The following is a 17261-nucleotide window of genomic DNA, read 5'->3' on the forward strand; positions in this document are numbered from 1 at the left end:
TGCACCACTCGGCCACCGCGGCCCCATGATCAAATTAATTTAATTTAATTTTTTATTAATATCGGGATGAAATAACGTCCATGCTTTTCAAAAGAATAATGACACAGACAAAAAGTTCAATTGATAAACAGCCAGGGTCGTTTAACCAGCTAACTGACAAAGTGCCCCACTAACTTTATGCTGAGCGTTAAGCGCAGCAGCAGAAATTACCACTTTTATAGATTTCGGTGTGTCCTTCTCCACAGCCGACAGAGCATTGATCATGTTGATCATTTGGACAATGACTGATGTTTAATCGTCCATATGTCTAATTAACACAAAATATACATTATAAATAACTTCTGGTCTTTTTTTTATTTGTTATCTGCACATTCAGTACCTTAATACCATTTAGGGCGTACTGCCTTGGATTTTTTCGGATGCATTTAATTATTTTAAATAATTTTATTCCGAAGTAAAATAAAAAGCTTGAATTTTTTAATGATGATTGTAGTGTAAGGAAACGTATTGAAGAAACATACTACTGCTCCTGTTATAATAGATAAACATCGCTATTCATCAGCGATGTAGTACCTATAAACTGGCGGAATGCTCAATATATATAAATATGTATATATACCGCATACTATACCATCATCATCCTCATGATAACATGGAATGGCAAAAGGAGTCAAACACCGCAGATGGCATTTCACATATTATTTATATTCATAATTCAAATGATTTATTACTAGAGTCCTATAAATAGTTTATTCTGTCTGAACCAAATCCATTTAGGCCGTATAACAATATATATTATTTTTACTGAAAGTGTATGAAGGTTTAGCTTTCATTAGTATATTTTATGAGAGACTCCGCCATGGAACGAAAGTCCCCAATGGACGTTATAGCTGTTTCCTTTCTATATGAATTGATGGGAATTACTACATTGGTGTATCGACTTTCCATTTGTACAATTCGGTCTCTGTGTTGGATATTGTTATGATAGGGGTCTGGCCATGTTGTCAATGAAATTAGCTCTATTTTAGCTTAATAAATGACGTCCTTGTGTAAACAACACGGTAGGGGTAGGATAAATTTGTACATTGATACGTTTGATATAAACGAAGACATCAGTTAACTCAAAATGCTATCACTTAAGAGCCCTGACAGTAAGTAAATAGGATTGGCGAGATGTGCTGATGTGCACGTTGTTCTTGACAGTATGTTGTTCAGATACAATTCAGATACAATAGTAAATAAAATGAAATGTTTCAATTTTCAATTTTGAAATTAAAATTTCATTGACCAAGTCAAACGCAAAACATAGAATGAAATATGATTCAGATCATTATTCTGAAAAAAACATCAGCTTATGAACAATGCATATATATCATGGTTTGTTATACAAAATATTACTCAAAAGTTGTTAAAAATGCATTTTATACTTTTGAATTTCCTTTATTTATTTAAATTCTCTTATAAGTCCTATGCAGTGAGGGGTTAAACGAATCTCGCTTGTTTTATTGTTCTGGATCAAGATTGATATTGTTCAGTCTGCTCATTAGATAATCTAATAATATTCTTCTCAGCACAGTTTCTAATCCCACCGAGTTGTTGGAACCGCGTCAATATCGTCTAACTACAGCGCTCAGTCGTGTCGAGTTCACAGGCTTGGTCACTGGGGATACCATTCTGATTGACAACTGCATGTTGTGGTCGGAATATGAGAATATGATATATGTAATCAATACGATATATGATCACACTGGAATAAATTAACCTGATATTAATAACTTGACCTAATTCTAGACAAAAATAGCGACGACGCGGTTGTTAGTACGGAAGTTTGTCTATGCGATTCACTATGTAATTCATTACAGCAGATGCGTTCTCATGTTACTATAAACTTCCAATTCTTTCATTAATTTTGATTAACGACCACCAGGGTTGATGTATGTGCATGTAGTATATGCTAAGCGTTACACGCCTGCGGATGAGATTAGATCTAGCTGTCTGGGGTACTGGTGTATTATTAGCCTGTATATCAAGCTGTGCACCTGGCGATCATCTCCGTAATGTCTGTAGTGCATTTTCATGATTAATTTAAACTGAAATAAATTCTGCCGTGGAGGGTTGTTATGTTTGCCTCGGCCATATTTTCCCCGTGGAACTAATAAAGCTATTTGTGGTACACTGACCGAATGATTCCCAGTGGTTGTATGGAATCATTAAGCGCCGCGAGTATCTAGATCTGTGTGTAAACGCACGTGTATCTTATGGACATTACATTGTTTACAAGCGCGTGCGAAACCCCTCATGGCAGGTGAATTAATGTTGAACTGTTGATCAGAGCGAACAGAGATGCTGACGGCGCCTTACAATGTCAAATACTTAGCGTATTCGAGCTTTAACATAGGTTTGTAGTGTTACAAAAGAAAAGGAACATTATAAAAAGTTTACCACCCAGAAACGTATAAACGTACATGGAATGCAAATCAATTCCGTCAAAACTTGTGATTAAGTGGATAATCTGCACTTTTAGAGTGAAACCTCCCGGGCCATTGTGAGTAATACATTGATTGGAAGGAATACGGGGTCGTGCAGGAGTCAGGCATTCCTAGTCATGGCGGAACGCTCTACAGCTGGTCAGAATAGCGGTCAACGAACGGTTGTGGTAGCCATTGACGAAAGCGAACACGCCGAGTATGCGTTCGACTGTAAGTTGCACTTCTTTGTTGGTATGACGTTTGTTAGATCCATGCATGCTCTGTCAGATTTTTTTTATAAAACTTACAGACGAACACTTTTCTGTCTCAAACTCTCTTGTTACGTATGATCCCTTTTCTAAAATGTTCGTGAATCCCCAGGATATACAAATGCCGTCAGAATCTCATGCAGGCAAGGTGGCGATTTTAAGGTTGCTATATGTGAATCATCAGGCTGACCCGTCTGGAATGCTAATAAAACACAACATACCTTCATTTGTTATTACAGGAAAAGACATAATGATGAACATATATATTAAGTAGGAAGATGTTTGGTGCGGCGTGGCCTTTCATCTGCGGATCAGTTCCAGCTAAGAGTGATAATTGACTGTATCTCTCCCCACGAGGGTCATGAGATGGTTAACGGAAGTAAAACAACATTAATAGTCTCTATATGCTTCTGTACCCTATCATACATTCATTGATATTTGTGTACTTCACCGAAAGCTCATATTACAATATTTGGACTCGGCTCAATCTAATGAATCTATGTTTTTTACATAGACGTTATGAACAGTTATTTTTTTTCCACACGAGGTGCTTTTAATTTGTTATATTTCTAAAATATTTCATGTATTTTTCATTTATTGTTGGTTTATGTTCATTATTTTAAATTCGTTTAATATTTTGGTAATATAAGTTACAAAATATATAGATGGATTGTTGAAAAAAGAATGCTTCGATATGATATATGCTACCACTATGTTATGTTCTTCATAACTGCTGTGCCTCTATAAATCACAATAAGGCACCGTTCTTTTGAATAATCGGATTTCATTAAGTATCAGAATGAGGAACGATCACATACGTCTGGCAGCTCATATAAACTTTATCAAGACAAATTACAACCAAGGACGAATACAGGAAGAAATTGAAAGATATCGGCTCATCTGTTACCGTCAAACATCAAATGAAAATACATTCATTGATTTTAAGTCTTCAAATAGGTAGGGTTTATGGAGTATGTTTCAACATGTCGACTAACTGAACGCTTTGTGTGTCTGCCTCCGATATAAATTGATACAAGCCCCCCTGTTGTTCAATGGTTCTGGTGCGTTCGCTAACAGCTAGACTCAGGTGATGGAGCGTTTGAGAATATTAGATTAAAACTTCTTGCAGCGCATGATGGAAGAGTTATAGCTGACGTTTACGACAGAACTAAGGGTATTTAAACATCGATGCAAGGCTTGGATAAGGCAAAGTATTGCAAAAAACCCAACTTATGTTCGCGGCGATTTTTTTCGCGATTTTTAACTTCGTTACGCTTTTGCATTCAATTTAATTTAACGATTTCGAGTCGTATAGATCTACTATATTTTTTGCGGCCATTGATTTTCGCAATTATTCGCAGTATTAATCAACATTAATTGATAAACAGTATTGTGAAGTAATGTATATCGACGTGTTTTTGTGGCGAAGAAATCCACAGGTTTTTTTACTGTCGAACGACTTATTTACGATCACTAATTTCGCGATTTTAGACTATTTTACTTACTTATTTATTTATGTTTTAAATAAATTCGTGGCGATTTATTTTTGCGATTTTAGATCTTCTGCGGTATCCGTGAAAATGAATGGCACGCGAACATATGCTGGTCTACATTGTACATGTATTAGAAATTTAAAATAATTCTTCCTTTCTGGTTTAAAAAACAGATATTGTTATGAATAAATGACCTGAGACATTATGTTTCATATTGAACAATCAAATAAGACTTGTTTATGCTATTATCTCGTTTCAGTCTACATAAAAAATGTGAGGAGACCTCAAGACACTGTTGTCCTGGTAACTGTTCCGGAGTATCATGGGATCCTAAATGGCTGTAAGTATCGTAGACGGGATCTTCAAAACTTTGGTTTATTGATTTTGGACGGGAGATCAAAACTTAACACCCCTAAAAAAACGACCTTTCCTGTTTATAGCATATGGTTTATTTGAATGTCTGTATGTTTTGTTTTGTTTTTTTTTTTTTTTTGGGGGGGGGGGGGGGGGTGTGTGTGTGTGTTTTGTGGGTTTTTTTTACGGTGGTTCTTTGTATATTTGTATTGAATCTTTATATAATAGCGGATTTCTTCATTAAAGTATCAAAGTATGGTAACAGTTACTCGAACAACTGCTTTTATCAATGGTTTACCCTGTATGATGTCGCATGGAGCTGTGTAAAATCCATACTTATACAGTTTAATTTCTAGGTTTTGTAATGATAATTTGTTGAGCAAAATGCGTATGTAACGGCGTTTAGAAAGCAGTGTTTATTTTATAGCAGACATAATGTGCATGACTAGATATCCCGTTTTTGCATATTACAGTGTTAGCTCCCTTGCGGGTAGGTATCGATTGTTACGTCACTATTTTTGTGCGCGCATTTCACGTCGTTTTCTCCAAAAAGTATGACGTTGTGCTCGCAAACCCATGACGTCACAATCAATACCTTCCCGCAAGGGCAGATAACTCTGTTATATGCAAATACAGAATATCGAATACATTTTCGAACTTAAACACATTTTCTGAGGCACACTGTAAATTTATACATATTGGCAGTGATTACGCGATTTCCATTTTCTCCTTGACGTTAATATAACAACTGTTGCAAATACACAAACTATAACTTACTATATGTTTTCGGAGTGTTAAGGGTTCTCATCCAAGTTGGGGGGAGGGGAAGGGAGCATCAAAGGCAGGTTGTTGTGATTACAATGAAAACACTGCTGTAGATAAGAAAAGGTCATGAGCGATGTTTACACAGGTGATATTTAGTGCCCGGCAGTTGGTTCAATGCCAGCATTGGAACTTTTGCTATACAATGTATATAGGATTTCATATTTGATGATGATCATATGGAATGAATATTTTGGATCGTTCTTGATTTATATCACATTTACTTTATGTTATATATATTTTTACTAGATGATAATCGTTTTGATCTGGTTGATATTTTCTGGTAGCTAGTTTGCTTTGTGATTAGTATTAACTAGATACATGATGGTTTATTTCGGTGGTTTATTTCGGTGATTTATTTCGGTGATTTATTTCGATGTATATTAATTTTAAATAAGCATAGTAACACATTTCTTACTGACACATGTTTGATCGAGCAACGGATAGTTTGCTATACTTTTATGCAAAATAATGAGTAAAAAATATACTGATTTTTCTTTTTCCTTTGTTTAGCATTAAATATTTCATTTGGGCTGCCATAGAAACCATGCAAGAAACCGAAAGTTTCATAACCACAAATACTTCAATGGATATTTCAGACGCATTCTTTACTTTTGATTATAGTAGAATGACAGCATTGTTGTTGTCTTAGGAACGTAACAACATTGTAGAAGTATATCGGTAAGCCTATCATTTTATGCTGGTGTATTATATTGTGGAAAGTCACATTCAGTGTTGTTTGTTACGTGTGATTTGGAATATGTACGAAAACACAGAAACATTTTACGAAGCATTTAGCACAAAATACGACAGCACATGTTATCTTTTTTATTTATTAAGACATTAATTAAGTTTCCGGTGTTCTACTGCATAACTTCGCTCAAAATACCCTAATGATTATTAGTTCCCGAGCGGAATAGATATTTGGTTGTCTTATTGCATTTAAAAAGTATCTCATTTTAATGAATATAATGTCCTTTGAATATGCTCTACCGCCGACAGTACATAAACGGTAATCATTATTTGAACAATAACTGCTGTTTAATCGTGTATATATGTGTCTAATTAGCACAAAAATACATTGAAACTATTTTATTTTGCTTTTGGTGCATGCGCAATCAGTACTTCATCCCATGTAGGACATAATGCCATGGAGTTTTTTGGGACGCAATTAATTATTTTTAATATTTATATCTAGAAGATAAGTAGTTCAAACTTTGTAATTGTGATAATGGTGTAAATTAAGTAACTTATGTAATTGAAGAAAAATGCTCCAATTTTTCATAGAGACATTCGTTGGCGGTATAGCAACTTTCATAGTAACAAATTCTGTATCCGATATTTACTTTGTGAGCCAAATCAATAGTTGAATTGCGAAACAGATGCCAATTACAGACAGAAACACCAACTTTCGGGTTCATAAGAGTTCGCATAGTTATAATTGAGGCTATGGGAAACTTTTATAGTTGACAGTATTTTTTTATCTTAAAGTTATCTGACATCGCCAGAATGGTGTTTAATTGTTTAGATACCAAAGTCAGCCGTTTTTGCTTTGTTTAACTTATTAGAATAGTGGAACAGTACTTACTAAAACGTTACTTAAGATTTAAATACAAAGTAATTTAATAAAGCTGATGTTTATATCATTTGCCTCAGGAATTATTATCTTCCAATTTGACACCCTTTGGAATTAGGTGCGTTAACTGAGAATGTTTACCGTCATGTAATAAGTTAATTTAATTTAATGATATTCACCCTTGTGTGAAATATTATATGAGTGAATATCTGTATGTGTTCGAGGCTGCGTGTTGTGTCCCTTTGAAATCGCTAAGCTTTTGTCCTTATGTGCTTTTTTACTGAAATGTGTCACCACCGATTCTGACAACCGGCAAACCTGTCAGGATCGGTTCAAATTGTGACTGCCCTTTGGATGTTTTTGTTCTTAATAGCATTATCGAAAACATTGTTTGAAATGACATATTTGATGTGCTTTTTAATTACATATACATTTATCATACTTTGCGATACGTGGATAAGTTGCCGGGTACTGGCCGTAGTTCGAAAGTTTCTCACCTGCAACTCGGATCTCCTTCATCTTTGAGATCCGGGAACTCCTTAATTGGAACTGTCTGTAGTGCGTAAATGATAAACAAAAGGTAGACAGAATCTATGATATTACAGAAGATATCCACTAAGGGACACCCATATATCTACTACGAGTTATGAGAATCAAGAGGCATCTATACAAGCCAAGACGGGCTTCCTTTTGATGCAGCTTTCAGCCAAATGTTCAGCCAAAAATACTGAAGTACATTGTATTTGTTGTATCAAGAAATGTTGTCATACTCTAAATTTTATTTGTGATTTCGACTCGACTAGAATTACGGTTGTTGATGAAAGTCTTTCATAGTCTTGTTCTACTTTCAATTGTTTGCTTTATATTTGTTGTGAATTTTGTACCATCTGCAATCATTTTTTGATTATGAGGTATTATATGTCCTTTGAACTAGGTACTCTGTCTATGTTAACTTTGACATTTGATCCGTACCAGCGATACTATTTACAGACCCCGGTACTGTGTCTATGTTAATTTTGACCTTTGAACTGTTCCAGCAATACTGTTTACTGACCCCGCTACTGTGTCTGTGTTGGTGACAGAGGAACAAAAACGAGTTCAGCAGTTACTTCAAAAGTATACAAGGAAAATGCAAGAAGCCAACGTAAGTATTTTTATCAAAACATAAACTGAACATAGACTTAACATAGGCTGATACTCCAAATGATAGCAGTTCATAACAGTTAAATTTTTACCTAAATGTTATTACTGAAAACTATTAGAAACATAAACGCTAAAGATATCCAGTCTGATTAAAACCAGATGCTACACAAAACTGCCCATAGTACGAATTATGTACGATCTGTTATCAATGCCATTAAATCAATCCTACCCGAAAGTACGTAGTAGCTCGATTCTATTAGTTTCGTTTATATCGAGGCTGTTTTCATCCCGGTGTTACAAATTATATCGAGTTAGGTAGTCTAGATCATTCTGTCGTTCCATCGTCTTTGAAAGCCCAACACCTATATAAAACCACTGCATAACAAATCTGACTATGAGTTAGGCTACCATCATCAGGATGCTCCTCCTTAAAGATAAATATGATACAAATATCTCTTTGTTGTTGTTTATATTGATCCCCTGTTGATACTTGGTAGATAGCAGAGATAGGTTCGGTTTGATGTTCGAAACTAATGGCATATTTTGTGTTAATGGATTATGCTGGCATATAATAAACGTAAATGTTCTGTTAAATCAGCAAAGTAAAATCTAGGCACATTTGTCGACAATTAATCCTTCAATCGATAATTTTGTGGTTTCGAATACGACGTCAACATTATGATATTACAGTTATAGGTATTTATACTTACATGTGCTTTGTGATTTGTATTAATATTGCAGATCGGCGGGAAGCTGCGCGAAGATGTCGGGAAAGCAGGGGAGGTAATTTTGTCTATTGCGAAGGAGGAAAATGCCAGTCTAGTCGTTGTTGGATCTCGGGGTCTTGGAAAGATCCGACGGACGATTTTGGGAAGTGTTAGTGACTATTGTGTTCACCACTCAAGTGTTCCTGTCTTGATATGTCGGCTGGAAGACTAACAATAACCTGACGGAAGGTTTGATACTGTTCTGGTCTGCAGGCTTGATAATGCTCTAGAGCTGGAAGTTTGACAGTTTTCAGGACTGGAAATTTTGACGATTTGCGAACTGGTAGTTTGACAATTCTCGGGACAGGGAGTTTTACAATTTTCCGAGCTGCAAGTTTGACATTTTGCGGGCTAGAGGTATGATCATGTTCCTGACAATATGGTTAAATATCTTCTGAGCTAGAACATTAATGTTCCGGGATGACAGTCTGACAATGTTCCTAGATAAACATGTGACGGATACACTACATGCATTACATTGCTCCGAGAAAGGCGTCTGACTTTGTAATGTCATTGAATTGAAGTGTGACACTGTTCTGAGCTGGAAGTTTAACTTTTTATTGACAATATCTTGAATCTATTAAACACATTGTGGTATTAGCCATATTCTGGAATATAGAAGTTTAACAAAAACACTTTTAATGACAATGTTCCAAGCCGGAAGTTTGATAGGCACCATGGTTGGCCAAACAGATGATAATTTTATATGCTGCATGGTGCACAAGGCTTCATTAGAAAATGATGTGACGTTGAGACGGTTATGAATTATACAGAAAGACATTACTGTATAATAGTATGATATCGTATAGTATACTACCACTGGGGACATTTAGTGCAAGCTTGTATATTCATATATGACATTAGTATCATTAGTAACTGCAATATTATCTATGTAGTATATTATATTCTTAAAGGTAGGTTTCGCCCATCCAAATAATTTTATTTTTGTAAAATCAGATAAAACCGATCCGTTGAAAAAACATATTAAAAATACCTCAATTTACTTCCTTAATGCTTGTGAGATTAGACAAATGTGTCTTGAAATTGAAGGAAATTCTTGATTTATTACGATCATCAGGCTGAGAGGATTACATGCAAATGAAGCTGCGATGGATTGTGATGTCGAAGTTTCGCGCATGCGCATTGTTACGCACTAAAAGTAAACAAAATGGCTGCACGAAAGCGTGTGAGAAAAAACATGTATCAGAATCGGCATCAAAGAGTAGGAAATTAGAATGGAATCGGTAGCATCCTAGGATATCTCTAGCGAATGAAACTCAGAGATGGCATGTAGCAATAGAAAAAAAGAAGCCATATCTCAAGCGGAACTCGCCCGGATTCTGTTGGGTCGTGTTGCACGTGGTGAGTTAAATTCAACACATATGTCAGCACACATACAGCGGCAGACTAACTACATATATGTTTGATGTACTAAGCTAGCGAGCGTATGTCAGTAACTTGAAGTGTTATAAATTATATGACATGTAGGGTATAAACAATCCATCGTACTTCGATTTGTTGTGGTTTTTTAACTAAACATTCCGTGACAAGACTGTCAATTCTATCTGACATTTTGTTGCACGCTTCCGTTTGTTGATGCGGCCTCGTTTTTGAAGAAAAATACGTCATGTTCTATGTAAAGCTTGACTTTGTTCCATTTTTAGAGGAGAACTTTCCTGGTCAAGCTAGGCAACTGACCACCCATATTGTTCGCTGTATGCATCGAAAATGATCTGAAGATTATATCTATGTACAGGATATATTTCAATTTCGTAATCTTTATATTTCATTGGGCGAAACCTACCTTTAACAACAATTGTCCTCCTGACCATGATCATTTCTAGATATACTATTATTGACTATTAAATATTTAAATTGAGCAGGCTTTTACAATAAATGTTTAAACAAAATCATTTTTACCCTGACTTTATCGTTCCCACGACAGAAATGTCTCTAAAGATCTACTCAGGGAGATTTACGTCCCGTTGATGTCTCGTGTTGTAACTATATCAAATTAATTTTACTGTAAGGCTTTTTTTGGTTCACTGAGAGGGAAATGGAATTTTGTTTACAATGAAATTCAAATTTCCTCGTAATAAAATGACTAATTTCAAAATTAACAATAAGGAGTTTTTATTAGATCAATATAATGTAGTTGACATCAAATTATTATTAGTTCCAATCAAAGATGCTCCACCGCCGACAGAGCATAAGTGATATTCATCACTTGAACAATACTTGGTGTTTAATCGTATATATATATATATATATCTAATTAACACAAAAATTAATATCAAATAATTTATTTCGTCTTTGGTGCATGCGCAATCAGTACTTCATTCCATAGAGGATATAGTGCCACGGATTTTTTTCGAAATGCAATTAATTATTTTTTGTAACTTTAACTTGAAGAAAAATTAGAAACACAAACTTTTTAATGGTGGTAATGGTGTAAAGTAAAAAGAAAAATACTAAATCGTTTGTTCCTGTTTTTGATAGTGAAGAAATAACATTTGTCAGCGGTCGAACATCTTTAATTTATTGTATTGGGATAATAAGAAACATAAAACATAACAGTTTATCTTGTTCTGTTATCGGGTAAGTATTACTCGGACATTGGTATTGTCTGCCTATAAGTATCAGTGCCATGACCGAAAATGTGCCCTAAATTTTTCGCGGTCACATGACCAAATCAACGTTTTGTATCCCATAAGAGCTTTTTCTGTGAAGCGATGAGTCTGTCAAAAATTGTAAAAAACGCGGTATTTTCATCTTCAAAATTTTGGGGGTAGGGGTAATATATGCAACCTTTCGGAGCAAAAATAATGGGTTAATTGTGTAATATTATTTGCATAAAGAAAACATTGGTTTTGTCAATTTTGCGAATATTCATATTTATCAGACAAATAATTTGCAAACTATTGCTTTATTTTGTCGTGTGTATGCTCAAAACAATGAAACTCCTGTAAAATAACAATTCTCGTAAAATAGCCGTCTTCAATCTAATAGCTCAAAATTAAGCACGCCGCCATATTGTTTTATTCCATTTTTAACTTTGGCATGAATTCCTATTTCCAAAATTCTATATTAGAAAAAAAGTTAGTCATCAGATAAAATGACTTTTCACCAGAGCAGATCCTGAACAATTAAAGGTTCACGGCTCAATATAAAATTAGCTTCCACATATGTCCAGTTAAATGTAAAAGTAGATTCCAAAAGCTATGCAATGGCAGCATTATAACTACATTGCTGCTTTACTTCTAGCAATAGATTATGGCTTGGTTAAGAGGGCACATTTGCCTCCTATTATTTTGTAAAGGGATGAAATATTGCCCGAGCTGAAAGCGAGGTAATATCCAATAACAAGACAATACTATGAGGCAATAATGCCCTCTACGCCAGGCCATAATTGGTTTAGTAATTGATTAGCCTTCACATGTGTATGAGCCCTGTTCATTTTATCGTAACAGAAACACGTCAAAGGAAACCTCGCAATGCTACCTTCATTTCCACAGCCTGTTGTTAAATGTTGTTACATTATATACAGTATTAAATATCACAGAAGTTTATTTCTTTAAACGAGATTCAGTTTCAAGAAGAATTTAAAGTACATCAATATTGGACTAGGGAACTATCTTTTGTAGAAAAGCAACACATGTTTCCTTCGCAATCTTGACGTCTTGGTCGAAGCACAACGTTATAATGATGTCACAATACATTTTTACACACTATCGCGTCACTTCAAGAGTGGTGTGTGTGTAACCAATCATAATCCAGTAGTCACGTGATGTACTTACAATGTACATATGCTAGTTTTATACTCTTATATAACCTGTGTACCGTGTTTATATGAAACCCTTCGATTCTGTGTACAGTGTTTATATGAAACCCTTCGATTCTGTGTACCGTGTTTTATATGAAACCCTTCGATTCTGTGTACCGTGTTTATATGAAACCCTTCGATTCTGTGTACCGTGTTTATATGGAACCCTTCGATTCTGTGTACCGTGTTTATATGGAACCCTTCAATTCTGTGTACCGTGTTTATATGAAACCCTTCGATTCTGTGTACCGTGTTTATATGAAACCCTTCGATTCTGTGTACCGTGTTTATATGAAACCCTTCAGATTCTGTGTACCGTGTTTATATAAAACCCTTTGATTCAGTGTACCGTGTTTATATGGAACCCTTCGATACTGTGTACCGTGTTTATATAAAACCCTTCGATTCTGTGTACCGTGTTTATATGAAATACTTCGATACTGTGTACCGTGTTTATATGAAATACTTCGATACTGTGTACCGTGTTTATATGAAACCTTCCGATTCTGTGTACCGTGTTTATATGAAACCCTTCGATTCTGTGTACCGTGTTTATATGAAACCCTTCGATTCTGTGTACCGTGTTTATATGAAACCCTTCGATTCTGTGTACCGTGTTTATATGAAACCTTCCGATTCTGTGTACCGTGTTTATATGAAACCCTTCGATTCTGTGTACCGTGTTTATATGGAACCCTTCGATTCTGTGTACCGTGTTTATATGGAACCCTTCGATTCTGTGTACCGTGTTTATATGGAACCCTTCGATTCTGTGTACCGTGTTTATATAAAACCCTTCGATTCTGTGTACCGTGTTTATATGAAACCCTTCGATTCTGTGTACCATGTTTATATGAAACCCTTCGATTCTGTGTACCGTGTTTATATAAAACCTTCCGATTCTGTGTACCGTGTTTATATGAAATACTTCGATACTGTGTACCGTGTTTATATGAAATACTTCGATTCTGTGTACCGTGTTTATATGAAACCCTTCGATTCTGTGTACCGTGTTTATATAAAACCCTTCGATTCTGTGTACCGTGTTTATATAAAACCCTTAAGATTCTGTGTACCGTGTTTATATAAAACCCTTCGATTCTGTGTACCGTGTTTATATGGAACCCTTCGATTCTGTGTACCGTGTTTATATAAAACCCTTCGATTCTGTGTACCGTGTTTATATGGAACCCTTCGATTCTGTGTACCGTGTTTATATGAAACCCTTCGATTCTGTGTACCGTGTTTATATGAAACCCTTCGATTCTGTGTACCGTGTTTATATGAAACCCTTCGATTCTGTGTACCGTGTTTATATGAAACCCTTCGATTCTGTGTACCGTGTTTATATGAAACCCTTCGATTCTGTGTACCGTGTTTATATGAAACCCTTCGATTCTGTGTACCGTGTTTATATGGAACCCTTCGATTCTGTGTACCGTGTTTATATGGAACCCTTCAATTCTGTGTACCGTGTTTATATGAAACCCTTCGATTCTGTGTACCGTGTTTATATGAAACCCTTCGATTCTGTGTACCGTGTTTATATGAAACCCTTCAGATTCTGTGTACCGTGTTTATATAAAACCCTTTGATTCAGTGTACCGTGTTTATATGGAACCCTTCGATACTGTGTACCGTGTTTATATAAAACCCTTCGATTCTGTGTACCGTGTTTATATGAAATACTTCGATACTGTGTACCGTGTTTATATGAAATACTTCGATACTGTGTACCGTGTTTATATGAAACCTTCCGATTCTGTGTACCGTGTTTATATGAAACCCTTCGATTCTGTGTACCGTGTTTATATGAAACCCTTCGATTCTGTGTACCGTGTTTATATGAAACCCTTCGATTCTGTGTACCGTGTTTATATGAAACCTTCCGATTCTGTGTACCGTGTTTATATGAAACCCTTCGATTCTGTGTACCGTGTTTATATGGAACCCTTCGATTCTGTGTACCGTGTTTATATGGAACCCTTCGATTCTGTGTACCGTGTTTATATGGAACCCTTCGATTCTGTGTACCGTGTTTATATAAAACCCTTCGATTCTGTGTACCGTGTTTATATGAAACCCTTCGATTCTGTGTACCATGTTTATATGAAACCCTTCGATTCTGTGTACCGTGTTTATATAAAACCTTCCGATTCTGTGTACCGTGTTTATATGAAATACTTCGATACTGTGTACCGTGTTTATATGAAATACTTCGATTCTGTGTACCGTGTTTATATGAAACCCTTCGATTCTGTGTACCGTGTTTATATAAAACCCTTCGATTCTGTGTACCGTGTTTATATAAAACCCTTAAGATTCTGTGTACCGTGTTTATATAAAACCCTTCGATTCTGTGTACCGTGTTTATATGGAACCCTTCGATTCTGTGTACCGTGTTTATATAAAACCCTTCGATTCTGTGTACCGTGTTTATATGGAACCCTTCGATTCTGTGTACCGTGTTTATATGAAACCCTTCGATTCTGTGTACCGTGTTTATATGAAACCCTTCGATTCTGTGTACCGTGTTTATATGAAACCCTTCGATTCTGTGTACCGTGTTTATATGAAACCCTTCGATTCTGTGTACCGTGTTTATATGAAACCCTTCGATTCTGTGTACCGTGTTTATATGAAACCCTTCGATTCTGTGTACCGTGTTTATATGAAACCCTTCGATTCTGTGTACCGTGTTTATATGAAACCCTTTGATTCTGTGTACCGTGTTTATATGAAACCCTTCGATTCTGTGTACCGTGTTTATATGAAATACTTCGATTCTGTGTACCGTGTTTATATGAAACCCTTCGATTCTGTGTACCGTGTTTATATAAAACCCTTCGATTCTGTGTACCGTGTTTATATGAAACCCTTCCGATACTATGTACCGTGTTTATATGAAACCCTTCGATTCTGTGTACCGTGTTTATATGAAACCTTTCGATTCTGTGTACCGTGTTTATATGAAACCCTTCGATACTGTGTACCGTGTTTATATGGAACCCTTCGATACTGTGTACCGTGTTTATATGAAACCCTTCGATACTGTGTACCGTGTTTATATGAAACCCTTCAGATTCTGTGTACCGTGTTTATATGAAACCCTTCGATTCTGTGTACCGTGTTTATATGAAACCCTTCGATTCTGTGTACAGTGTTTATATGAAACCCTTCGATTCTGTGTACCGTGTTTATATGAAACCCTTCGATTCTGTGTACCGTGTTTATATGAAACCCTTCGATTCTGTGTACCGTGTTTATATGAAACCCTTCGATTCTGTGTACCGTGTTTATATGAAACCCTTCGATTCTGTGTACCGTGTTTATATGAAACCCTTCCGATTCTGTGTACCGTGTTTATATGAAACCCTTCCGATTCTGTGTACCGTGTTTATATGAAACCCTTCGATTCTGTGTACCGTGTTTATATGAAACCCTTCGATTCTGTGTACCGTGTTTATATGAAACCCTTCCGATACTATGTACCGTGTTTATATGAAACCCTTCGATTCTGTGTACCGTGTTTATATGAAACCTTTCGATTCTGTGTACCGTGTTTATATGAAACCCTTCGATACTGTGTACCGTGTTTATATGGAACCCTTCGATACTGTGTACCGTGTTTATATGAAACCCTTCGATACTGTGTACCGTGTTTATATGAAACCCTTCAGATTCTGTGTACCGTGTTTATATGAAACCCTTCGATTCTGTGTACAGTGTTTATATGAAACCCTTCGATTCTGTGTACAGTGTTTATATGAAACCCTTCGATTCTGTGTACCGTGTTTATATGAAACCCTTCGATTCTGTGTACCGTGTTTATATGAAACCTTTCGATTCTGTGTACCGTGTTTATATGAAACCCTTCGATACTGTGTACCGTGTATATATGAAACCTTTCGATTTTGTATACCGTGTTTTTATGAAACCCTATCTCTACGATTATCAATGAATGTGATCAAATAATAGAATTGCATGTTACCATGTCATTATTATATTGGTGAAGTGAATCCTATGACTTGTACCGGAAGTCACCTTATGAGTGATCTCCTTTACATGAAATAGAGAGATATCACGAAAAACGTGGTCACTGATCTCTTGATACATACTATAAGTACTCAGATAACGATTTACTAGGATAACAAACCCAGTCACAAGGTTAAAGGAGTAGATATGATAGGACCAGTATTTGGCCTTAATTTTTCAGGCCGAAAAATATAAACTCTGATCCACATCAATTTCACATCAATAAATACTCTCATACTTGCCATTCATCAAAACATAACTTTTTATAACCATGTACACGATGTTCTCCACCTATGACGTCATCAAATTGATGATTTTCCTCTTCTCGGCAAATTTTGCTAGAAATTTATCCTCTTTAGGTTAGAAAAGGCTTGAAATGGATTTGGCCGCCACCTTGGAACAACTTTATATTTTGCATGGATATGCGTAAATACACGTTACACAACGTGTGAAAATCTCTTTCTGCTCCACGAAGGCCGCCACATTCATTTTTATAGAAAACCACTCAAAA

At 35.8% G+C, this 17261-nt stretch overlaps 1 protein-coding gene across 1 annotated transcript; it reads left to right on the forward strand.

Annotated features, from left to right (window-relative positions):
- Positions 1 to 1898: 1898 nt before the first annotated feature.
- LOC138331740 (universal stress protein Slr1101-like) lies at positions 1899 to 11213 on the forward strand. Its single transcript, XM_069279496.1, has 4 exons — positions 1899 to 2699; positions 4490 to 4570; positions 8020 to 8126; positions 8867 to 11213. The coding sequence occupies exons 1-4, from the start codon at positions 2606 to 2608 to the stop codon at positions 9062 to 9064; spliced, it is 480 nt and encodes a 159-aa protein (XP_069135597.1). The 5' UTR covers positions 1899 to 2605; the 3' UTR covers positions 9065 to 11213.
- Positions 11214 to 17261: the final 6048 nt, after the last annotated feature.

This window comes from Argopecten irradians, chromosome 9 (assembly GCF_041381155.1).
Source record: "Argopecten irradians isolate NY chromosome 9, Ai_NY, whole genome shotgun sequence".
Taxonomy (NCBI): domain Eukaryota; kingdom Metazoa; phylum Mollusca; class Bivalvia; order Pectinida; family Pectinidae; genus Argopecten; species Argopecten irradians.